Raw genomic sequence first — 24884 nt, 5'->3', positions numbered from 1 at the left:
AAAGGGATTTGCATTTACGTGTATATCATTTGTTGTAATATTATCTAGACAAGCACAAATAAAAAATAACAACTTAAGTGAAGTTGTTGCTCAAAAAGTAATATTTTTGTAGTCTTTGGTGAAATGCAAACTCTTAACGTAATACAATTTTTTAGAAAAGTGATTAGTTACTTAATTGGTAAATTCAATGAAAAAGGTTATAGTATACTAGTGTGAGAAGAGGTTTCTTGCATAGTGGGTGAACTAAACCCTTTTAACTAATTTGAGTATCCAACTCTAATCTCTCTCTCTCTCTCTCTCTCAATTGGGCCCCAAAGTCCAAATCAAAATGGCCACCAAACTCACCAATGTAATGCTCTGTCGGAGAAGTCAGTCTAACCGATTTCATTCTCACTTAAACAGTCGTAAACACACACTCTCTCTCTTGTTCAATCCGAAATTCAGTTAGGTTTTTTAGTTGACTTTTTGTTTTGGTTTTTTTTTATTGGTCTAAAACAAATAGTACAAATCAAAGTGACATGCGTTTATCGCAATGGTCTCGAATACAGAATTGACACGTGTAACTGCGCAAGCTTTTATACGTTTAATCTGAATTAATTGTTAATTTAAGAGGCATTCACTTAATCCAACGAGTTAGAGAATACTAGTACTGCTACTACTTTTTAGTGAAATGCAAAGCCAAACATGTCATATTTAAAATCTGTTTGCCAAAAAAAAAAGTCATATTTAAAATCTAACCGAACCACATAGATAGTGGATGTGACAGAAGTGTATACGTCTCTACATGGAAAATAGTTATCGTCATCACCAATTGCAAAATATCAACAACAATGTTATTTTATAACCAAGATGTTGTTGTCAGATCATACAAATCATCGATCCAAAGAGTAACTAACTAATAAAATAAAAAGATTATCATATTCATATGTTATCTTCATCGACGACTCCTAGTATTAATTTCTTGCATGATTTTGGCTAAGAATAACGTGTACGTATGGCATTCACAATTAGCGCCTGTAGCTCAGTGGATAGAGCGTCTGTTTCCTAAGCAGAAGGCCGAAGGTTCGACCCCTTACTGGCGCGTTTAGTTTTTTTTTTAATAATTTATATTCACTATATTAATTTTGTTTTGACTGGGCAAATTCCATGGGCCTTTAAGGCCTACTAAGCCCATTATCAGTACACAAAACAGATTTTCTTGTCAAGAAACTTGGACAGAAAAATTAAAGAGACAACTGACAATGGCACTGCTCGGCGACGACGGTCGTGGCTTCGATCTAGCGAGAAGACTTGAAGTTTCCGGCGTGTGGCGGACATGGCTCGGCGATTCTATCTATTCCTCCTTTCACTATCACCTTTCTTCTCCTTCTAACTGGGAAGCTTTTATGCGCGTTGATGAGTCCAAGCCTAGGTCTCAGATTCAGCTCCAGCTCCGCGTTCGTGCTCTCTTATTCGATAAAGCCACCGTCTCACTTTTCCTCCGATCCAATACCACCGCCGCGTCATCTTCCTCTGCTTCCGTTTCCGATGTTTCTTCTGTCGCCGTGTCCAAGCTCAATCCTAATTGTATGTTTGTTTCCTTCTTTGGAGCTTTGTTTTTAATGGCAATTTCAGGTGTGTTGAAACCGTCGGGGGTTCTTTATTTGTTTCAATTTCAGATTTACAGCTTCACGGAGATGATGTGTACTACACGTTGGAGAACGCTTCTCTCGAAGGTGGGTTTCACCGAGACGGAGGGATTCGCCACAATCCGAGCTTAACCAAGGTGAAAACTTTGTGGATCTTTGAGCAAATTGTATCTATTGTTCACTCTCACTGATATAGCGCCTAATCTTCAATTTAGGGATTTTGGAGTTAGTGGTTTCATATGTTTGTTTGTTTATCTTTCAGTACATGTGTTCATAATTTCTATGTGATTATAATTTTCAGAGTCTATCCAAGTCAAGTGCGAGAGGTAGTGAGTCTGATTACAGTAATCTTTCTCAAAGATCCAGGTTCGAGGAGCTACCGGACACATGGTACACTCAGTTTATTTCAAGGTATGGTTTTAAGTATGGGATGTCAGTTGGAGGGCAAGAATCTGATAAACGCACACCTGAAGGGATGTCTACTTACCTTAGAGTTGTGGATAGTCATAAGAGAAAGCGTGCACCTTTTTTAGAAGATCGAAGTTTAGGTCATATGAGTAGATCTAGTACACATCCAAGTTCTGGCTTCGATACTTCAGAAGATGATATACTTTTTCTTCCAGAGACAATGTTTAGAATGAACTGTGTACCCGAGTCTGCCCTTTCGCCGGTTACCAGAGCACAAGGCAACTTAAAAACAGACTTCTATGGGGTACTTGATACGTTACCGCAAGTTACTACCAGGAGTCATGTCATGATCGAGAGGCTTGGGATGATGCCTGAGTACCATAGGATGGAAGAAAGAGGAGTTTTGCGCCGTAAAAAAGCTGACAAATTGGGTTTTAGTGATGATCAAGCGGCTCTGGTGTCACAGAAAGTTGTTGCACGCATGCTTCTAACAATGGGATTCGAAGGTGCAACCGAGGTTCCGATTGATGTCTTCTCTCAGTTGGTTAGCCGACATATCTCTAAATTAGGCAGTATTTTGAAGCTTCTTACTGATAGTTACAAAAAGGAGTGCTCAGCGATGCAGTTGATTAAGATGTTCCTTAATACGACGGGATATAGGTGAGTTTCTTTTGAGTGGTTTTGCCTAATTCAAGTGATTTATGAAGATTAATCTTTTTCTTAATGAAGATTAATATATGTTTTCCCTTTCATAGACACATGTTAGTAATAAAACTAACATTTATAGTTTTGTTCATCGGTTCATGTGATTAAGTTTTACGCTGTTTTTCAGTAATCTTGGGAGTTTAGCAGAGCTTGTTAGAGATAGTACTAAGAGCCATCCTCCTCCAAATCAGAAACAAGCACAAGTACTGCAGCAACAGTTACATCTGCAGCAACAAGCTTCTCTCCGGTTACCGCAACAAGTACGTACATAAAATAAATGCACGACTTGTTGTGGCATCATAATTGGTTTGAATTTTGTGCATGAAGAGATCATTTATTTAAAGGGTTACTTTTTTTCGCTTAACTTAACTGAGTTCTTGTTATGATGTTATTGCAGATCCAGAGGCAAATGCATCCACAGATGCAGCAAATGGTTAATTCCCCAACGTTTCAGCAGCAGCAACAGCTAGAGAGACTGCGTAGGCGTCAAGTTACATCACCACGACCCAACATGGATATGGAAAAGGATCGGCCGCTGGTTCAGGTAAAGCTAGAGAATCCTTCTGAAATGGCAGTAGATGGAAATGCCTTCAACCCTATGAACCCAAGACACCAGCAACAGATACAGCAGCAACTCAGACAGCAACAGATTGCTGCCATGTCGAATATGCAACAACAGCCTGGCTATAACCAATTCAGGCAATTGGCTTCAATGCAGATTCCACAAATGCAGACACCGTAAGTACCCTCTCAAACCTCAAAAATCACATTGTTCTACACCTACTGGCCGGGTCTTAAAAGTTATGTCTCCATTCTAATTGCAGTACACCAGGAACGGTCAGGGCTCAACCCGTTAAGGTAGAAGGATTCGAACAACTAATGGGAGGGGATTCTTCTCTTAAGCATGAGTCAGATGATAAGCTGAGATCTCCACCTACCAAATAACATTTTGTACAGTGACCAACTACCCTGACCAAGGTAATTTGTGTTTCACGTGTACACAAAGCCCTGTTAGTTTAACTTTTTGGGTCAATGTATTTATCTGATATGTCATCTAAGTTGTATTATGATCTTCTGAAAAAGGGAGAATCGGATTTATAGGTTGGCATCTTTTGGAATCACCTAGTTTTCGATTATTGTATGAAGAACAGTAACGTTTGTTATTAAATTATTTGCTTTTATTTTTCAACTCTTAATACACATCGCTGATCTTGCAATCTCTTGTTCACGAAAATTTTCTTTTGCTGAGATGTAGCATTGTTTCTATAGATGTTTCCTTCTTCCGCAACAAGCCAACAACTAGTCTTAATTATGTTGACTTACTGACCTCTTCCACTCTTTGAGGTCAGTTTACATCTCATTCTCTAGTTCTCTGTTTCACTCTCTGTTTCGTGTCTCTTTCATAAACATCAAAACAATTCAGTAACTTGGAGAAAAAAAAAACTTATGAACTACATTTTGTTATTGGATCTCAAGGATAATCTCTTACAACACGTCACACAAGCACTTATACTAGTTGCTAGACTCACACTCTCAAGAGCACTAGATTAACAATCAACATTAAGCATGATTAACTGTAGCTTCTATCAAAGGAAAACCGAAAGAATTACAACATCCTCTGACCTCAGTTGTAATTCGGGTTATAGGATTTAAGATCAAAAGAAATACACTAGTACTAGAGTGATTGCGACAACTGGGCCTAATTGATATCCGCATGGCCTAGCCCAAGTTGTAACCCTAATAAACAAAGTTTCATGCATGGCCGGTATTTGATTCGGTTCCGGGTCTATTTGGGTTTTAGATTCGGTTTTGGATATATCCGTCCAAGATATCTTAAAAAAAGCTTATTTCAGTCTTTCTTTGCTAGGGGGCTGTGTGTATTATTAAAGCCGCAGTGAGGGCCTAATTGATATCCGCCAGGCCCATCCCAATAAGTTAACAAATCTAACCATAAGATGAGAATACTGAATTTGGGACATACAGTAGATTGCAATGAGTATAGCTTGGATCAACAACAACATGATCGCCCTCTCATAGCTCAGGTAGCACCTACTGTTTTGTATATTCTTCCATTAATAATTACACTCAACCAAACACACAGCTCATAACTGATGACATGCATAATTTTGTGTGAATGGTGATTGAGGCTTTCAAGTTAAACAAAAGAGATAAAACCAAAAGATGAATACAAACTTAACTAGTACGTAATACTCTCTCCACCTCTTGAGATGTTTAATTGTTTTGGGAGCTATACGTACTTTCGCCTTCCCTGATTATAGTATCACAAGTGCCGCAGCGGTAACTACAATCCTTGTCGGGTGAGGTTTCACTTTGGTTGATGGGCTTGCAGCCGTTTTTCTCCATAACGTTGAATAGTTCATAAAACGCCTCTACAAGTCCCTGCATCCCCACCCCATCAATGATGATCTTCCACGCTAATTCATAGTCATAATAACCACATTGAAGCAAACTCTGGAAAACCGAAGCCCCTCTCTCTTTCTCTCCTTCTTTATACAGCCCACATATCAAGATTTTGCAAGACTCTAGTTGCGGTAAGTGACCAACACAAATCATATCATCTACAACCTTTGCTGCTTCGTTATACTTCTCCAGCTTGCAGCAACAGCTAAGAAGCGCATTGAATACCAACTCACTAGGAGATATTCCTTCGTTTTGTTGCATATGATCAAACACCTTTTCCGCAACTCTGAGATTCCCAATCTCACAGATCCCTAATATCAAGTTTTCATAGGATTTGGCGTTGGGGGTTACACCGTGCTCAACCATTTTCTCAAGAAGCTCAACAATAATCTCAAACTCCACCATGTTCGACATCACACGGAGTCCTGGTTCACTGCCAATCTCCTTTCCATATTTCATCTCTAACATATGTTTGATCAGAGACAAAAATGTATGTTGAGAAGGCTCACAACCAGTATCACGCATGCGCTTGAGGACATCAAATGCAGAGTTTGTCTGTCCTAGATCTCCATAACCTTTAAGCAGAGAGGAATAAGTGAACAGATCCGGGAAAACACCATCTTCCTTCATCTTTGTCATCATACCCTCAGCGTCTTGCAGTCTCCCTTCTCTACAATAGGTTTGAATAAATGTTGTGTAAGTATGTGCATCGGGCTTTGTTCCAGAGGACAACATCTGCTGAAAACGTCTATAAGCGTGGTCAAAATCCCCGTCCTTTAGAAATTTATGAATCAATATTGTATCTGTGCTAACTGTAGGCTGTAGACCAATCTTCACCATTTTTTCCTCCAACAACGTCGCTTCTTTCAATTTCCCATCGGTACATAACCCATGAATCAGGGCGTTAAAAGTCAACGAATTTGGCAAGCAATTCTTACTCAACATTGTCTCAAGCATAAGATGAGCTTCGTCTACTTTACCCGCCTTGCAGTATCCATCAATCAATGCAGTGTACATCACCACATTTGGGTTTACACCTTTCTGCTCGAGAGAATCAAACAGGTCTCGAGCTTCTTCCACTCTTTTGCTTTTACACAAAGAATCTATCATACTAGTATATGTCCACTGGTCTGGAACTAGTCCTCTATCATTCATCACACTAAGTAACCTATATGCAGTATCAAAATTACCAGATCTACACTGTCCATCGATTAGTGAATTGTAAGTGACCACATCTGGAAGTACTTTGCGCTCCAGCATTTTATTAAGCACTCCCATTGCTTTGTGAACATTCTTTTTACAATACCCCTTTATCAATTCATTGTATGTGCGTGTATTCGGACTGAGGTTACGTGATTCCATCAACTCCACAACACCTAGCGCATCTTCAATCATCCCCCGCTTACAATACCCATTAATCAATGCATTGTAAGTGATTACATTTGGCATCAACCCTTTCTCTAGCATCTGACCTAACAACTCTCTTGCTTTCTCGAGCTTACACTGACTGCATAAACTATCAATTAGCACCGTGTACGTGTGAATATTCGGCTTAATGCCTTTCTCTTCCATTTCCTTAACCAACTTAAGAGCTTCAGACTTCCGCTCTGATCCACACAAAGCCTTTATAAGCACTGTATAAGTACGAACTGTTGGATAACAGTCGTCATCCTTCATTTTCACAAACAAATCCATAGCTTCATCAACCCTCCTCGCTACACAAAGACCATGTACAAGGTGAGTGTAAGCAACCACATTTCTACTGCAACCCTTCAAAGGCATCTCCTCAAAAACCTTAAAAGCAGAATCCAAATCCTTCCTTTGACAATAACCCATAATCAAAGAGGTATATGTGAAAAAATCAGGATCCAACCCAGCCTCAACTATCTTACTCACATACTGATTCGCCTCTACCACATTCCCAAGCTTGCAATACCCATTAACCATTTTATTATATGTGTAAATGTTGGGATAAACCTTATCCTCCAACATTTCCATATAAACCTGCTTCATTTCATCTACCAATCCAAATCTAGCTAACGAATTCAACAATGTGTTGTAACACCCAACAGTAAGCTTATACTTAAGCTCAAATCTTTCGTCTTTATTCATCTTCCTACACAAATCCAAAACAAACAAAGCGTCTCCTACTGAATCACAGCTCTTTATCATCCATAACCTGATCTTAAACACAACACCCTCGTATCCGTTGTTGATGAGAAGAGTAAGAAGAGATGCATAGGAATATACACTGTGCTTGTATCTCGGATTCTGTGAGATCCAGTGAGAAAAACTAAGAGCTGTTTTGGGATCCAGATCGAGCGAGAACAGTGAGGAGACGTGAGAAGGGCTAATCGCAGGAACCATTGATTTCAAGGACGGAGATTTATGCCAGTTGGGTTTAGAGAGAATTGAGAGTAGACGGTGCGGAACACTCGTCGGATCAGATTCTTCCGCCGGAAGTGTGCGAATTAGCGGAGACACGGAGCAGAACCGCCGGCGAGTGAAAAGAGAAGAAATTCTAACATCAGGCGAGAATCTCATCATCAGGATTTTGACGGCGGAGATCGAACTAGTCAAGCCCCCGTCGCGCCGTGGTTGTATTATTCGGATCATCGATGACCCGCGTGGCGTTGTGGATCTCTCCGATGATGAAAACACAGAGAGGGTGAGGAAAGGAGGAGGACATTTCCCAGAATTGGGGAGGGTTTATCTTATGGGCCCTAAATGGGCTAATATATGTTCAAGTTCAAACCTTTATGGGCCTTGATGAGCTTTAATGGGCTGATATGAGCTACAGACTGAGGCGATGATCGGAGGAAAAATACGCCGCCGGTGATGAGAAGAGATTATAACGGCGGATTAATCGCCTTTTCTAGATTTTTCAGCTCCTTTGCCACCAAAAGCTGTTCGCCGGAATCTTCTAGCCATAGTCAGCTTAGGCTTCTCTGCGTCGCATGTGACTCGTCCTTGACAACGACGCACACTTTCTCTCCGCTTCTCAGACAATGCATAGACGAAAGATCGATATCAGGGCTCAAGAAAATCCAAACCCAGATGCTCAAATCTGGGTTTCCCGTCGAACTATCAGGCAGCAAACTCGTCGACGCGAGTTTAAAGTGTGGCGAGATCGGTTACGCACGTCAGGTGTTCGATGAAATGCGTGAGAGACATATTGTAACATGGAACTCTCTTATTGCTTATTTCATTAAGCACAGAAGAAGCAAGGAATCTGTTGAATTGTATAGATTGATGATCACGAATAATGTTTTGCCAGATGAGTACACGTTGTCTAGTGTTTTCAAAGCCTTTTCAGATTTGGGTCTTGAAAAAGAAGCCCGGAGAAGTCATGGACTTGCAGTGATTCTAGGTTTGGAAGTCTCAAACGTGTTCGTTGGAAGTGCCCTTGTGGATATGTATGTAAAGTTTGGTAAAACGAGGGAGGCGAAGTTAGTATTGGACCGTGTGGAGGAGAAAGACGTGGTTTTGATCACAGCTTTGACCGTTGGTTACTCGCAGAAGGGTGAGGATGCTGAAGCTGTGAAGGCATTTCAAAGTATGTTGGTGGAGTATACTTACGCTAGTGTATTGATATCTTGTGGAAACTTGAAGGATTTAGGTAATGGCATGGTTATTCATGGACTTATGATCAAGTCTGGTTATGAGTCTCCTCTTGCTTCACAGACTTCCCTTCTTAGAATGTACTTGAGGTGCAGTTTAGTTGATCATTCCTTGCGGGTTTTCAAGTGTATTGAGTACCCAAATCAGGTGACTTGGACGTCTCTTATATCGGGGCTTGTCCAAAACGGTAGAGAAGAAATGGCCCTTATCGAATTTAGAAATATGATTCGTGATTCAGTGAAGCCTAACTCTTTTACATTGTCAAGTGCTCTCAGGGGGTGTTCGAATCTCGCAATGTTTGAAGAAGGCAGACAAGTTCATGGTATAGTGAGTAAATATGGTTTTGATAGAGATAAGTATGCCGGATCAGGGCTCATTGATTTATATGGGAAATGTGGATACTCAGACATGGCAAGGTTGGTTTTTGATACCTTGATTGAAGTTGATGTTATATCTTTGAACACAATGATCTATAGTTATGCACAGAACGGTTTTGGACACGAAGCACTTGAGTTGTTTGAGAGAATGATAAACCTTGGAATGCGACCGAATGATGTAACAGTCTTGAGCGTACTCTTGGCTTGTAATAACGCTGGATTAGTTGAGGAAGGTTGTGCATTTTTCGACTCCTTCAGAAAAGATAAGATCATGTTGACGAATGATCATTATGCTTGTATGGTAGATATGCTAGGACAGGCAGGGAGATTAGAGGAGGCTGAAATGCTAATAAAGGAGGTGATAAACCCTGACTTGGTTCTGTGGAGGACGTTGCTTAGCGCCTGTAAGATTCATAGAAAGGTAGAAATGGCAGAACTGATAACCAGAAAGATCCTTGAGATAGCACCTGGAGATGAAGGAACTCTCATTCTAATGTCAAATCTATATGCATCCACGGGGAAGTGGAGCAGAGTGATTGAGATGAAGAGTGAGATGAAGGAGATGAGGCTGAAGAAGAATCCAGCGATGAGTTGGGTTGAAGTCGATAGAGAGACGCATACATTCATGGCTGGAGATTTGTTTTTGCATCCAAACTCGGAGAAGATTCTTGAAACTCTTGAAGAGCTAATCAGGAAGGCTAAAGATTTGGGGTATGTTGAAGACAAGAGCTGTGTGTATCAAGACGTGGAGGAGACTGCAAAAGAGAGATCTTTGCATCAACATAGCGAGAAACTGGCCATAGCCTTTGCAGTTTTGAGAAACGTTGGTGGAAATATAAGGATTCTAAAGAACCTTAGAGTTTGTGTTGATTGTCACAGTTGGATCAAGATCGTATCAAGAGTTATTAACAGAGAAATTATTTGTAGAGATTCAAAGAGGTTTCATCATTTCAGAGATGGGTCTTGTTCGTGTGGAGATTATTGGTAAAAAGTACGGGTTTGTATACGGCCTAAGCCCACAGTTCATTTGAATTGGGAAACAAATATAAGCCCAACATTTTGTATTATTATTAGTTGTCTTGTAGATGAAATGACAATATTGTTATACTTTGACAAAAGCAGAATATAATCAGTAAAAAATGTTGAAATCGTAATATATGATCAAATGGCAAAAAAGGTCATAGTTTAAAATAATGATAAGTCAGATGTTATATAACTTATTGAGTTATACTACTTTTTAAGAAATTGAAAATTGGAACCAAAGTCGAATTTTAAATAAAATGATATATAAAATTTGAAGCTAACTTTTTGGAGTTTTTGTGTTGCCTGTACGTACAGAACGCCAAATAAAATTACTATATAATATCGGTTACTAAGAAGAAAAAGGCAATGATGTGATAGTAAACATGTAACTCGTTTTCTGTTGGAAGTTTTCGTCTTTTCTTTTTTCATCATGACCAAGAAGAAGACGTTATTGTGTGATAAGGCCATGACAAATTTTGTATTGGTGTTCGGTTCGACGGCCAAATGTACAAAAACTTGATTCTAAAGAAAAGCAAAAAAGTTGTAAGGCTTTGGTGTTATCTATATATTCTTCCGTTTTGTTTACTCGTTTGAAATAACACAATCTAACCCTTTCCCACTTTTTTTTCCTATCTTGCCAAGTGGACTGATTTACTACTCCCCCACGTTAGTTCAAAACTTCACATACATGATACATGCATATACAGACTACAGTATATATATATATATATATATAGATGTTGCATTTTGTATATTAAAACCTGAAATGTTGCATTTAAGATTTAACTAGGGCATATCTTTATATTTAACCATCTCAACGTAGATGATGAAATAATAATATAGAGGTGATGAATACATTGGTAAAATAACAAAATATAAAACTATACTATCTCCTTCAATCACGAGTCGTAAATCGTGAGCTTCCTCACCATTGATTTTAGATTGTTGTGGCAAAGCCGTGAAATAACGACGACATATTAAATCTAATCATATTGTATGGTAACAAAAGGCAGTTACATCACTTGTATTCACATTCATCATGCTCCTTCGCCATCTATCCGTTTCATTAAATCAAATCATCATCAAAATATTTCTATTATTATTATCTGTTTTGTTTTATCATATATATTACACTTTTTAAAGTCATATATGAGCTCAATGATATAAAACTTTAGCCTTTTATTTATCTTGTTTATGCTCACGGTCGTCCGTCGACCAAAAGCAAGAAAAGGTTAATTCTTGATCTTTTTATATTACCTTTTAAGGATAATTAAAAAGATGTGTCAAAGAGAAGAAAACAAAAAAATCAAGATATCCTAAAGATAAATGTTCTTAGGATGAAATATCGTATAAAGCAAACCTACAATTGGCGAGTCTTAAAAAGCTTTAAAGGATGTTGTAGTATGCAAAAGTGCCAACATTGGCTTTTAAGAGATCGAAACTTTGTAAAAAGAAAGTGTTCGGAACCTAAAAAGTAATTCTTATATAGATATATAGATCACTCTTCAGTCTTCAGCAGAACTGCAGAAAAACAAAAATTGAAATAAACATAGTCCTCTAAATATATATATATATATATATATATATATATATATATATATTTGTATTTTAGCTTTCTAACTTTTGTACCATTAAACGGTAAAGGCAAAAGATTAATTACATAGTCGCATGCATGGCTAAATAAACAGATGAAACAAGTAAAGTAGAAACTTTATAGTAGATTATTAGTGTACAAATTAATATTCTTCTAGAACTCACAAAATGACAAAAGTGAACTAAGAGATGTGTGTTTTTCTCGTTTATAGTCCAAAGTTCAACTTGTAGACCCCATTATCAACACAAAAACCAAAAAAAAAGACCCCCAAAATATCAAATCAAAGGTTAAAATTTTAAACCAGACGACTCATTATCATTCTACAATTTTTAATTTGCATCTAAATAGTGTTTAAGAAAATCCAAAGTTGTGAATACTTTTGACAGCTTAGCGCAATAGTTGAAACAACTAAGTTCAATTAGTCTGTTCTCACATGCCTACTTATGCTTTAGTTCTTGCAGGCCTTGCTCTATAGAGATCAGTGATAAGAGATGTACATATATATATATATATAGTACCTATACCTACTACACAAACAAACATATACGTATATATGCGTGTTCAGATGTATTTATATTCTAGAGAGAAGCTAAGGATGAGGCTAACGAGAGACTGCAAAAGAAGGCGAAGGCCTGATCTCTATGTTTCACAGAGACTCGACATAGTTCAGTGTCGCCTAAGATCCTATATGCTTCTACATATTAATTAGACAACACTTCACTGACACATTTTTAATGTAACATCAATCTATATTTTTATTTACGGCACAAATATCGATGTTTTTAACGAATAATACAGAGAGTTTTAATTTATTTTTCACTTGGGTATATGACACATGATGTGGATGGTGAATTATTCTGCTTGGCTCAATGTCTGTGTCATCTGTATAATTTGTGCTCAGTTAAAACAAAAACAAAAATTCAAGTAGGCTTATTCAAAGGAACTATGACCAATCCCAAGGAGACATTATCTATTTAGTGAAAATGACTTCTTAAAGAAATTTTAAATTATAATTATCCTTGGGATAACAACCATCCAATAAGTCATTAAGTGAACATTTCACCACCAAACCAAGGGCTTTTCAATAATTAAAAACAGTAAATTCTGTTTCAACTTTAAATTATTTTAAAATACAGACAAATCATCAAATATAAGTATCTCTCTCCATTCTTCTTGAATTTATACCCCAATTTTGTTTTTTGTTTACAAATTGAAATTTAAAGTACTAAAATAGTAACAACAACAACAACAACAACAACAAAAGCTGTCTACAAGAACACCAGAAAAAAAAAAAGACTACAAACATAAATAGTTTTGGCATTACATCACAGCACACATAACAAATAAATATATAAAATTATAGATATATAGTTTGTTGGACTTACCAAGAATCAAGGCAAAGCATTATAATGATTAAGATCAGTCCAAGCTTGAATTCCATTGTTCCATTCACTTCCTCCTCCTCCTGTATTACCATTATTACTAATCACCCCTTCATTATCACTATTATTACCAAAATACCACTCAGTCTGATTATCTCCTTTCTTCGTCGGAGACGACGGCGATGACGAGTTCACGATCTCGAGGTTACGGTAAAGAATAGGTTGCGGCCTCTCGACGACAACAGTTTCTTCCTTGGAATTACCAAAAAGCATAGCCATCCTCTGTTGCTGAAGCCTCCAGTGTAAATCTTGGTTCAAACAGCTCAAAGTCTCTATAGAAGAAGCTAAGTTACCGTCGCTTGCTCCGGCGGTTGTGAAACCCGTCGGTGAATGGTTACTGTTGTAATCTCCAAAACCCATTAAGGATAAACCCGACCCGACATCAACGGGTGTGTTTTCCCGACCCGAGGAGATCATGGGCCTAAGATCAAGAACTTCTTGGTTGTTCAAAAGCTGAAGATCGTTGATCTTGTTGAGAGATAAACCGGCGAGCTGAAAATCCATAGTCGTCGGAGGTGGGAAGAATTTGGAAGAATCGTCCATGATTGAAGAGAAGAACCTCTGAGAAGAAGAAGACGAAGAAGGGAGTACTGCGTTCATGGAGGAAGTACTAGGTTTGATGGATTTTTTGGTTTTCCGGCAACCACCACCGATGGGGACGTTTCTCAAGGCGCCGCCACGTGTCCAGTAACGGCGACAAGATTTGCAGAAGTGACGAGGTTGAGAGAGACTGTAGTTGTTGTAGTAACAGAACTTTGTGTTTGGAGAGTTGCAACGGGGACATTTTAGGGTTTGTTGGTCTTGAGCCACGGAGGAAGACGGTGGTTTCTTGGTTTGAGATGTACCGGAGATACGGTTATCCGTTTTAGGTACCGGTTTGGGAGAAGGGAGATTGGTATGGGAGGACATGATGATGATGATGGGGAGGAGAGAGCAAAAATGAAGGAAGAAAGAAAGCTTTGGGGGTTCCTTCCTTTTTTCGATTTCTTGCTTTGAATGTAATAAGTAAAAGTATTGAGAGGAGAGAGACAACAACAACAACAACAGTCGGTAAAAGGGTTTCGTATGCTTCTATACTTATTTATATATAAATTATTAATTATATATATGTGAGCATATATGTATATGGGTGATATATACTGTCGGGTTTATGTTTGTTTGGCATTTTTATATATTTAAATTAATTCAAAATAATTTCTAGTATATATTATGTCTTGAAAATGTTATATTAATTAAAACTGTGATAATTGTGTTCGATATGAACTTTACGGATAATAAAATCTCATGTGTCAAAACATGTATATCATAGTTTTCATATTGAGAATACAAATATTATTTCTGTTGTACTTGTAAACTCTGGTCTTGGTGTGTTCTTGTTCATTCACACAGTTGTAGACTTGAATAATCGTAAACCGCCACTTTTATCAAAACTGTTTGATTAAATTCTTCATAAAATCTCCTTGTAGTTAATGTGTGTACTTATATAGATATATATATATATAGAGAGAGAGAGAGAGGCATGAGTGAGAGATAATAGAGACAAAAAGAGAAGATGAGAGAGAGACATGAAGTGGCAGAAAAGACAGAAGAACATATAAAACTGTGCAATTGATCGGAACAAATCGGATAGAATTTGTTATATGTGTCTTGTTTCTATTGTTGAGGTAACGTTTTTTATATGTGTGAAGTGTGCACTGCAGCACCATCTTTATACCGTATAAACTATATATTACATTACATATTTTGTGTAATTATATACAATCACAAACAATATTTTCTTTTATTTACATACAGCTATACTTATATAGCTGTCAAGCGTATGCAACTCTATTAAGGAAACCAAAACTATTGGAACAAAAGATATATGAGAACTAGAAATTTTGCGTTAGCCAAGGAATCGAGTAAATGGATAAGTATCAATACGTATTATGTAGGCGTGATTCAGGGTGCATACAAGCCAGCTGAAAGTTTTGGATTTTATATGAGTCCAAATCGTCAATATATATAGTAATATAAAAGATTTGAGGAAGTTTTTCTAAGTTATGTTATTATAAGGAAGTTTATAATTAATTTGAGTTTTGTAATCTAGAGGCCCTAAGAAGAAGAAGTAGGGTTTAGTAAGAAAGTAACGTTAGATTAACTCTCTGACATGTTTCTGTATCGCTAATATATACTCTTGAGTTATAGCTAAAAGTGATTGACATTTGTACAAAGTGAACTGCCATCAAATGCAGATTCAATTGGGTTTTAGTTATGTGGCCAATACAGACAAGTGTGTATAAATTATAAAAAAAAAATGGAAAAAGAGAGGAGATTGTGTTTCGATGATTGATATATTAAACGTCTCCATCTGTGAAGAAACACGAGAGAACGGAGAAGACAAAATGGGAAACATGTGAGAGCCCCTTGAGGAATGGATCTCTCGTGAGACTAAACCGATCATCCACAAAATGTACAACTTACACCGATTTTGTTTGTTAGTCTTTAATAATCTTGAGGCATGCAATGCAACAACAACAAAAAAATTTTACAAAATCTAGATGCATGCTAGCTATAATAATGAAATAAAACTACTATATAAAGCAGCGAATTTATCATTTTAACAACTGAGATTTACTGCTGAAAATCCAACAATACAACAACTATGTAAATTTATTACGGCGTTCAAAAATATTAGGTTATATATTTATGTGTGATAGGTTAAAAGTGAGAAAGAGACATGACAAGAAAATTACTTAAGGTAAAAGACGAAGTTTCCATCAAAGATTGGTCAAATGTAATATCGTTATCAAAAACGTCGTAGAAGCATATCACCTGATTTACGTGCTGTTCCCATTTATTCCAGCCGTAATTTGCCACCAGTTTTTATTTTACAAAAAAAAAAAAAAAAAAATCTTTACTACATATAATTATTTGAGATCGCTCGAGACTATACGCGGATCTTGAAACAGAACAGAAAGAAGAAGAATTTAATCATCATGGAAACACGTGACTATGCGAGTGAGGACTGCTTAACTCATAGAGGCCCATTAGTATTAGTTTGGGCCTCAAATTTTAGAAATAGCCTAAAGCTCACGTAGCATCCAAGTAAGTTAGTTAGTTGATAGGTCTGGAAATTCTGGAGTCTGGACCGTCTGGGTCTCTGGTGGCTATTCCAGTCAACGTGTCAATAATTTGGTTCTAGCCGGACCTATTCTTCTCGTTTGCGACTTTACGTTGATATCCTGCGAAATTTTTTTTTATAAAATTGTTTTTTTTTTTCAACATGTGAAAATGCGTAAGTTTTAATATATGATATTGCATATGTTTCCACTTAAATATTGAGGTAAACACATTTTTTTAAAGGTAAGACACTGGAATGTTTATACCATTCTCGTCGACTATTCATAACAGTTTAACAACATACAAATAACATTAAAGATGATTACACAAAGAATAATCATTGGCATTGCTTCAAGTGCATGAACAAAAGAAGAAATCTCTGATCTTCAACGACCATACTCACTGCATGTAGTTTGTGGATTATGTGGGTTTTTAGTTTATACAAACATTTTTGTGAAAGTCACTAATTCCAAATAATGATAATAATTTGTTAGCAAGCATGTGCCAATACTTGCAAGTTGCAAAGTTTTTTACCCTTTTTCTGTTAAAAGCTTGCAACGTTTATGTTTTTACACTAAAAAGATGAGTGAGAGAGATCTTGGGATACACCCACAATGATCTTGGGTTAAACGGTGATTAACAGTTACGATTTTGATATATAAATGAATGGGGCCAAGTTGAAAAGTGAAAATGTTGGTATCAGAAACCCCGCCCACCACTGTAACCTCAAAGTCGTGACGCCGGATTTAATCAATATATTCCACCATAAGACTCCAGCATCTCTGAATATATTAACCTGGAATAAACGAAACATCATAGTACAAATATGTAGGGCTCATTGCTCAAGAGTCGTAACATTCTTCAGTTTTGTTTTGTTTTCATATGTATGTTTCTAACTTACCTCAGCACCAAATCTAAATCGAAAACCATCTGAGATTCTTGTGCTTGCGTTTTGGAATACAGCTAAGCTGTTCACGGACACACATCTTACCATCAATTACCAAGAAAAATCGAAGTAAAAATATTAAGCAAGTTCATAATTCGATAATATACCTGTCCACTTGGCGAAGGAATAGCTCTGCAACTTCACGATCCTCTGTCACAATGCAGTCTGTGTCTGCACTGCTCGCAACATCATACAAGACAAGATTAAGAGTGAACCTTCCCACGAACATGAGCAGCCATCAAAGTGAGGTGAGATCATGGCAAGAAGCCTCTGTGATGAAAAACAAAGAAAAAATAACAGGCCTTATGAGAAAGTGAGCAGGGAAAACATAAGCAACACAGGAAAAATAACAAATCTTCATACCAGAAACCATAAATGGTCATGAGCTTTTAGCAAGGCATCATCATCATCTCCACTGATGCCTTTATCTGCTAGTCCTGAGAAAATATGACAATCCTTGAGGCTGATGCAACAATAAAAAACATGCATACCAAAAGTTAGCTAGAGACAAGAGATAAGAAATAGCCAGATAAATATAAGCATGTCTCATGACTGCAAAACCTACCCCTTCCATATCGCTGCTTGTTGTAATCCTTGCTGTTCAGAAGTAATTCCAAAATATCTCACCACCTGAAACAAAACAAAAATTAAAGAAGACCATTACAAACCAAGCGTTCACAAATGAAAAAACAACAACACACAAGAAGCGAGAGACGAATCTAGGTCTTACTCTTCAACGTGAAGAGGTTTGTAGTCACTGACAGAAGCTGCAGAGGAAAAGAAAGCATCAGAACAACACAATATTAAAAATATCATATATTAAGTGAAAAATTACCTGTGAGTCTGTGACAACAATCACAAACCTCTATTTTTTCTGTGCTACTGCAGCAACCATCAACAAAGTGAGATCATGCATGGCAAGCATCCGAAAGAAACCCCTGCGATGAAAAGAAGAAAACCAACACGTCATATGAGAGAGTGAGCAGGGAAAACTTATGCAAAACAGGACATTTAACAAAGGTGCATCTTCATACCAGAAACCATAAAAATGGTCTTGCGGCTTAGCAAGTCATCACCATCTCCACTGATGCCTTTCTCTGGTAGTCTTGAGCAAATCCTTGAGGCTGATGCAACACGAAAAAAACATGCATACCAAGGTTAAACCAGAGATAAAGAACGTTTCATGAGTGCAAACTTACCCGTCCCTCCATAGTGATGCTTGTTGGTTTTTCAACTCCTGAGAGGAAAACAAAAAGGCCATATCAACATTTGTTTCACTATATTTAAAAGGAGAGAGTAGATATGGCAGATTAGGAAGACAAACAAAAAGAATACTCCACAATCAAACCATCACCGAGATATCTTAGTACCAGAAACCATAAATGATCATGAGCTTTAACAAGTCATCATCATCTCCACTGATGCCTTTCTCTGCTAGTCCAGAGCAAATACGACAACCCTTGACGCTGATGCAACCAAAAAAAAACGTGCATACCAAAAGTTAGCTAGAGACAAGAGATAAAAAATAACCAGACATATATAAGCACGTCTCATGACTGCAAAACTTACCCCACTCCATATTGCTGCTTGTTGTGATCCATCCTTTGACAAGATTACGACAAAGCTTGCTGTTCAGGAATAATTCCAAAAGAATACCTGCATCAAAGAGAGACAGAGATATTGCTAATTGGAGAAACAAACAAACAAAACCGTTAAAAACAAACAGATAAAACAGAGTGACAAGGATGAATCTAACCGTAGAAGATCTTCGTAGCCTCCTCCTCAATTAAACCATCCGCGAGAGATCTTAGTAGCCTCATCCTTAATCACCAATCGATCAATAGTTCTATCCTCCAGAATCAATCTGGATTAACAATAATAGAACTACGAGTAAATAAAACGAATTCGATTTAAAGAAAAAAACCTAGAAGTTAAAAATCAATTTAGAAAGCAAACCCTAAAAGTTGAAGCCATAACTGGATCATATAGAATACGCTTCCAAAAAAACACCTGCGAAGAAGACAGAAGACGAAGAAACGTGTTAGTAAATAAAGCAAAAAACAGAGGAAGAAGAAGAAGCAGAGTTACAAGTAGATGCTAACAGACAGAACACAACAACCAATCACCGATAGATTCCCCACATCATACCATTTCCATCTGCAAATTTATAGCCAGACATTAGGAATGGGTCCTTGTTAGAGTCTTTGTTAACCTAGCAAGAAAAGGGAAGTTGACTGTTAGGAGTTATACCAAAGCGGGAAGAGAAAGTAAACAAAAATCACTATGATAGGAAAACGATAAAGAAAAACACACGATTTTTGATCTCTCCAGTCATGCTAGTGTCCATATATTAGCACTCCATCCGCAGGAACCTAAAGAGAAATAATAATTTCGATTAGACACGTGGTAGTATATATGGATCAATAAAGAAAATGAAAAGGAGAGAATAGATAAACCACCTGACAGCTGTGCTTCATCATTTTGGAGAGACAATTTGTAGTCACGGACAGCAGCTGCAGAGGAGAAAAAGAAAGCATCAGAACAACACTAAGAGTCATTTATCAAAAAAAAAAAAAAAAAAACTCATATCAAGTGAAAAGTTACCTGTGACAAACCTCTGTGCTTGTTTTTATCCCAAGTGTGCTACTGCAGCAACCATCAAAGTGAGATGAGATCATGGAAAGAAACCTCTGGGATGAAAAACAAAGAAAAAACAAGAGGCCTTATGGGAAAGTGAGCAGGGAAAGCATAAGCAACACAGGAAAAATAACAAATCTTCATACCAGAAACCATGAATGGGTCCCGAGAAAAGATGACAATCCTTGAGAGGCTGATGCAACACACAAAATCATGCAGTAAATAGTTAAACTACAGACAAAGAGATAAGAATAATAAACATTTCTCATGGCTGCAAAACTTACCCCACTACTCCATATAGCTGCTTGTTGTGATCCATCCTTTGACAAGATTATGACAAAGCTTTCTTGCTGCTCAGGAGCAATTACAAAAGAAGACCTGCAACAAAGAAACAAACAAACAAAATCGTTAAAAACAAATAGAGAAAACAGAGTGACAAGGGATGAATGAAACCCTAGAAGATCTTATATTAGTACCCTCCTCCTCAATCAAACCATCAGCGAGAGATCTTAGTAGCCTCATCCTCAATCAAACGAATCGATCAATAGTATTATCCTACATAATCAATCTATATGGATTAAAAACAATAGAACGATGAGTAAATAAAAACGAATCCGACTGAAGAAAGAAACCCTAGAAAAGCAAGGAACCGCAGCGGATGCATACAATTAGCCTTGTCCAGTTGTCTGCAGAGTGAGCTCCTCGTTGACAGCGAGAGCAATGTGCTTGGCACTCATGACTGTTTCCTCCAACTTCTCAAGTCCCTCGTCTTGTTCTACTCATGGAAATAAAATACAATCAAAAGGGAAATCCATACAAAAGGCAATATCATTACTACGGACCTAGAATAATGTTACATACCACAGCTTACCTCTCATAACTTGCCGTTCAAATCCAACAATTTTTTGGTTGTCCATGCCAGAGACTCTTTTCATCGCAACGTACAGCGCTGCTATATCCACTATTGAATAAGTGTATTTGTTGCCGTTATCAATAAATCCATACCAAACCAAACGCTTTTATTCTGTTAGTCCCAAGAGTAGCAAACAAACTCACGAGTATCTGAGAGATAAACCGCCCTCAATATCAGAGTGAACCTGGAACAAAAGCAAAGTTGTTAATACTTCTATCAGGCTTTCAAAATTCAAATTCAGTTCAGTCCCTACTCCTACATAAGCTTACCAAATCTCATATAAGTGCTACACAAGCTTAAACCAAACCGGCCTTTTCTTATGAATTTTTAGTTCAGTTAATAATGACAAGCTGAGTAAGTTACAGTACCTTCTTTAGAAGACTTTTTCTTCTTGCCCCAGCATTTTAGTACTGAGAGTCTGTTGCTTATAGGAGCTGCCGGCACTGGAATGAATTTCCCAACCAAATCAGGAGGCCAACTGGTCAAATTACAAAGGTTCAACTTGAAGCAGATTTTAACTCACTCTGTGTGTGGAGATTATAGACAGTAAGTTTTACCTTTTGGTAGGGATATGATCCACACGGCCTGAAAGAAACATGGTAAGAACATATGTAACAAGACGTTTAAAAATCAAACGAGTATTGAAAGAAGATGACATTCAAGTATCAGGATTATACTAACAGGGGATAAGTGTGTTGTCCACGGTTCTAAGATAACTTTCCAGAAGCTGCATATTCAATAACCTCCACATCTGAATAAGGATTAACTTCAAACATGTTAAAAAAAACTTGAAGCAGGTTTTAACTCACTCTGTGTGTGGAAATCGGAGACAGAAACTTTCACCTTTTGGAGGACATGTGACATCTCCAACTGGTTTTGGGATAATCCACAGGGTGCCTGAAAGAAACATGGTAAAACTAAATGTAACAAGACGTTAAAAAATCAAACTGAGTAGTGTAAGAAGATTACGGAACTTGGTAATAACAGTCATCGTGGTTGTTCTTGCGTCACCAAGAGGTTCTCCTCAGCTGTCACTCTTTCTGAAACTGCCACGACAGATATCCTCCTAGGTTGTGTACAAATGATCTTGCAGAATGCTCCTCGACCAGACTTTATCTCTGATTCAAAAATGTATTGCTGGAGTTGAGTTGTCTTACCACATTCAGTCTCCTTATATACAATTATCACCTGAGAATTTTAACAGTAAAAAACGTACAATAAAATGAATTTCCAATCGTAGTAGCAAAGCAAAGATAATAATCTCTAAAATTTCACCTGGTTCCGAGCAATAGCTTGAAGACGTCTTTCTTTGTCCTTAAATCATTCCGGAATTCCAACATCGCCCTTCCCTCAGGGGATTCCTATTATTCAATCAATAAATAAACTATTTCTTTAGTAAAGACTCTTTGTTGGAAAGATAAGAGGAACGAGGTAAAGGTAAAACTTACAAGTTCCTGTCATGGGAAGCAGAGATGATTTTGTTGGACTTTGAGCTCCAATCTGTTACAAAAACAACTTGGCCATGCTGCAGCAAGTCAAACAATGATCATTGTAAGGGAGAATCAAGTTAGGATCTGATATAGTGGGACAATAAAGCTAAATAACACAGCACATTTAGGATCTGATACATTTACCTTTTGGCACGCTTTAGCTAACATTTAGCTAACACGAGAGTTGATAGCCATTCAGCTCCTTCCAGGCTCCACACAAACCTTCAAGAAAAATTCAAAACTCATTTTACCAAACTATATAAAAAAAAACATATGGTCAGTTCATTTAGAATTTCCTCATGTATATCAAAGCTTGAAACTTACAAGTTCCTGTCATGGGAAGCAGAGACTATTTTGTTGGACTTTGAGTTCCAATCTGTTACAAAAACAACTTGGCCATGCTGCAGCAATTCAAACAATGATCGCTGTAAGGGTATCTGATACAGTAAGACAATAAAGCTAAATAATTCAGTACATGCATTCAGGATCTGATACGTGTACCTTATGGCACGATTTAGCTAACACGATAGTTGGTAGCCATCTAGGCTCCACACATACCTTCAAGAAACATTCCAACCTATAAAAGAAAAAAACACATGGTTAGTTAATCGAAAATATCCTATTAAGATGCAATTCAAGTATTGGGAATTACTTACAGGGGATAAGTCGAGACTATCAAAGACCATCAGTAGAATCATATAGCCAGGGAGATTTCTGCCAATGAATCGTTGGAACAGTGAACATGTTTCATTAGTTTCAGATGGAGATTAGAGACAAAAAGGACTCACCTTTAGGAGGACTTGAAACATCTCCAACTGGTTTTGGGATGATCCACAGGGCCTGAAAGTAAAACCATATGTAACAAGACGTACGTTAGAAAAATCAAACGAATAGTGAAAGAAGATGTGATGCAAGTATCCGGAATTATACTTTCAGGGCATAACTGTGTTGTCCACGGTTCTGCGATAAAACTTTATCACAGAAGCTGCATCATATTCTTCAATAACCTCCACATCTGAAGAAAAGATTAACTTCAGACAGATTAAAAAAAAAAACACAGTTAAGAAAAAAAAATTGAGATCACTTACAGGGATCAAGAAAAAGGATATTTATTTTCCATTCCATCGTTGTAAGGAAAACATGTTGGACTTTGAGCTCCAATCTATTACAAAAAGAAACATGGCCATGCTGCAGCAATTCTAACAGAGAATCAAGTTAGGATTTGAAACAGTTAGAGAATAAAGCTAAATAGCATTTAGGATCTGATACGATTACCATTTGGCCATTCACCTCCTTCCAGGCTCCACACATACCTTCAAGAATCATACCAACCTATATAAAAAAAACACACACATGGTTTATGGTTAGTTAATTAAATATATCCTATTAAGTATATCAACGTTTGAAACTTTCATTGGAGTAGTCTCAAATGGAGACGAAAAAAAAAAGGTTTCACCTTTAGGAGGACAAGTAACATCTCCAACTGGTTTTGGGATGATCCATAGGGCCTGAAAGAAACATACATGTAACAAGACGTCAAATAATCAAACGAATAAGGAAAGAAGAAGCAAATTCAAGTATTGGGAATTATGCTTACACAGGGCATAATAAATGTGTTGTCGACGGCGGCTCTGAGATTACTTTTACCACACACACAAGCTGCATCATATTCAATAACCTCCACATCTGAATAAAGGATTTAACTTCAAACAGGTTAAGAAAAAAAAAACAGTAAAGAAAAGGAATTTGAGTTCACTTATAGGAGATTAAGATAAAAAAAGGATATTAATTTTACATTCCATCGTTGTTGTGTGTGCATCATCACCTCTCAAACTGTGAAGAAAGCAAAAAAAATATATATATATTTATATATAGATCAGTTTCATTCCGATCTAAATCGTAACTCTAATGAAAAAAAAAAAAAAAAACTGTAAGCGGATGTTTAACTCACTCTGTTGACTGCAGGGCGGGGACGAAGACAAGGAAGACCGTGTTGAATGAGTCGGGGAGACTGTCAAAAAGATCAGCAAGCATCCATCATCAGATTGCCAATGAAAGAATGAATCTTTGTTAGTTAAGTAAACCAATCAATAAAAAAAATACAAACTTTTTAAAAATAAAACTCGTTTCGAATCAAAACCCTAACTCAATCAAAAAAAAAAAAAAAAAAATCGAATTCATAGATAGAAAAGCAGGCGAAGACAATATACCTCTGATTTGTTCAATACCCTAGTCGCCGTAACAACGCTCTCTTGCCTTCATATTGCTTCAGGCTCCTCGTCGACATTAGAACGAACCCTCTTCTCTCTCTCTCTCTCTCTCTCTCTCTCTCTCTTTTGTTCTCTCTCTCTCTCTGCTTGTGTCAGCAATAAAGTGAAGAAGAGGAGAAGAGACCTCTGTGCTTATTATATAGAGCGATGAGAACCCCACCGGTTATTAATAAAAGGACCTAATCCTAGCTTTCTATTACAGCCGTTAGTTGCAATTGTCTTTTAGATCTAACGGTGGATAGACCATTAAAGAAGAAAAAGGAAATAAATGAGATTATCTTCTGGAAATTTTTATAGAACAACAAAT

At 37.3% G+C, this 24884-nt stretch overlaps 2 protein-coding genes, 1 non-coding gene and 3 pseudogenes across 55 annotated transcripts; 3 read left to right on the top strand and 3 right to left on the bottom strand.

Annotated features, from left to right (window-relative positions):
- Nucleotides 1–869: 869 nt before the first annotated feature.
- Nucleotides 870–3930, top strand: LOC109124513 (uncharacterized). The gene is made up of 6 exons (XM_010486042.3): nt 870–1566; nt 1659–1765; nt 1930–2696; nt 2869–3001; nt 3139–3479; nt 3566–3930. Exons 1-6 carry the CDS (start codon nt 1242–1244, stop codon nt 3684–3686), a joined length of 1794 nt encoding a protein of 597 aa, XP_010484344.1. The 5' UTR covers nt 870–1241; the 3' UTR covers nt 3687–3930.
- On the top strand, nt 1011–1083 carry TRNAR-CCU (transfer RNA arginine (anticodon CCU)). The gene has a single exon. It is a non-coding gene; the product is annotated as a tRNA-Arg (tRNA).
- Nucleotides 3931–4710: 780 nt separating the features above from the next.
- Nucleotides 4711–7778, bottom strand: LOC147923172 (pentatricopeptide repeat-containing protein At5g65560 pseudogene; annotated as a pseudogene). Its single transcript, XR_015589099.1, has one exon. The product of XR_015589099.1 is annotated as a pentatricopeptide repeat-containing protein At5g65560 pseudogene (transcript).
- A 222-nt stretch (nt 7779–8000) lies between these two features.
- LOC104762699 (pentatricopeptide repeat-containing protein At5g65570 pseudogene) lies at nt 8001–10314 on the top strand (annotated as a pseudogene). Its single transcript, XR_015589100.1, has one exon. The product of XR_015589100.1 is annotated as a pentatricopeptide repeat-containing protein At5g65570 pseudogene (transcript).
- A 2612-nt stretch (nt 10315–12926) lies between these two features.
- LOC104762698 (dof zinc finger protein DOF5.7 pseudogene) lies at nt 12927–14279 on the bottom strand (annotated as a pseudogene). The gene has a single exon (XR_015589101.1). The product of XR_015589101.1 is annotated as a dof zinc finger protein DOF5.7 pseudogene (transcript).
- Nucleotides 14280–16839: 2560 nt separating this feature from the next.
- Nucleotides 16840–24741, bottom strand: LOC104762696 (calcium-transporting ATPase 8, plasma membrane-type). 50 transcript variants are annotated; one of them, XM_087499618.1, is made up of 43 exons: nt 24518–24735; nt 24259–24318; nt 24103–24140; nt 23905–23993; nt 23764–23815; nt 23583–23639; nt 23396–23495; nt 23238–23322; nt 23096–23147; nt 22964–23021; nt 22809–22884; nt 22632–22708; nt 22452–22529; nt 22266–22342; nt 22093–22178; nt 21792–22005; nt 21661–21714; nt 21499–21568; nt 21375–21402; nt 21186–21295; nt 20961–21001; nt 20776–20865; nt 20571–20679; nt 20381–20459; nt 20189–20282; nt 20051–20097; nt 19872–19957; nt 19727–19780; nt 19581–19639; nt 19416–19479; nt 19245–19277; nt 19024–19131; nt 18837–18923; nt 18638–18733; nt 18467–18504; nt 18302–18391; nt 18131–18205; nt 17998–18034; nt 17833–17897; nt 17631–17730; nt 17375–17537; nt 17223–17289; nt 16840–17117 (listed from the first exon to the last, which is right to left on the bottom strand). In XM_087499618.1, the coding sequence occupies exons 41-43, from the start codon at nt 17494–17496 to the stop codon at nt 16965–16967; spliced, it is 342 nt and encodes a 113-aa protein (XP_087355744.1). In that variant the 5' UTR covers nt 17497–17537; nt 17631–17730; nt 17833–17897; nt 17998–18034; nt 18131–18205; nt 18302–18391; nt 18467–18504; nt 18638–18733; nt 18837–18923; nt 19024–19131; nt 19245–19277; nt 19416–19479; nt 19581–19639; nt 19727–19780; nt 19872–19957; nt 20051–20097; nt 20189–20282; nt 20381–20459; nt 20571–20679; nt 20776–20865; nt 20961–21001; nt 21186–21295; nt 21375–21402; nt 21499–21568; nt 21661–21714; nt 21792–22005; nt 22093–22178; nt 22266–22342; nt 22452–22529; nt 22632–22708; nt 22809–22884; nt 22964–23021; nt 23096–23147; nt 23238–23322; nt 23396–23495; nt 23583–23639; nt 23764–23815; nt 23905–23993; nt 24103–24140; nt 24259–24318; nt 24518–24735; the 3' UTR covers nt 16840–16964. The 50 variants fall into 42 exon arrangements, with proteins under 50 accessions (XP_087355726.1, XP_087355732.1, XP_087355735.1 ...); XM_087499614.1 differs by having other exon boundaries at nt 18103–18205; nt 19224–19277; nt 23396–23506; nt 24518–24718; XM_087499621.1 differs by having other exon boundaries at nt 23396–23506; nt 24518–24718.
- Between the last annotated feature and the right edge of the window lie 143 nt (nt 24742–24884).

This window comes from Camelina sativa, chromosome 18, assembly GCF_030686135.1.
Source record: "Camelina sativa cultivar CO46 ecotype springtype chromosome 18, ASM3068613v1".
Lineage (NCBI taxonomy): Eukaryota > Viridiplantae > Streptophyta > Magnoliopsida > Brassicales > Brassicaceae > Camelina > Camelina sativa.
Note: the sequence above shows the minus strand (reverse complement) of the source record. Positions and strands in the feature narration are given on the sequence as shown.

Excerpts from the sequence above, each read along its gene's own strand:
- LOC109124513 (XM_010486042.3), top strand. The coding sequence starts at position 1,242 with ATGGCACTGCTCGGCGACGACGGTCGTGGCTTCGATCTAGCGAGAAGA. Across the intron at positions 1,766-1,929 it reads ACAATCCGAGCTTAACCAAG|AGTCTATCCAAGTCAAGTGC; the intron begins GTGAAAACTTTG and ends TATAATTTTCAG. Across the intron at positions 3,002-3,138 it reads CTCTCCGGTTACCGCAACAA|ATCCAGAGGCAAATGCATCC; the intron begins GTACGTACATAA and ends ATGTTATTGCAG.
- LOC104762696 (XM_087499587.1), bottom strand. The coding sequence starts at position 24,129 with ATGATGCACACACAACAACGATGGAAT. Across the intron at positions 23,816-23,904 it reads ACACATTTATTATGCCCTGT|GCCCTATGGATCATCCCAAA; the intron begins GTAAGCATAATT and ends TGTTTCTTTCAG. Across the intron at positions 23,640-23,763 it reads TGTTACTTGTCCTCCTAAAG|GTTGGTATGATTCTTGAAGG; the intron begins GTGAAACCTTTT and ends TTTTTTATATAG.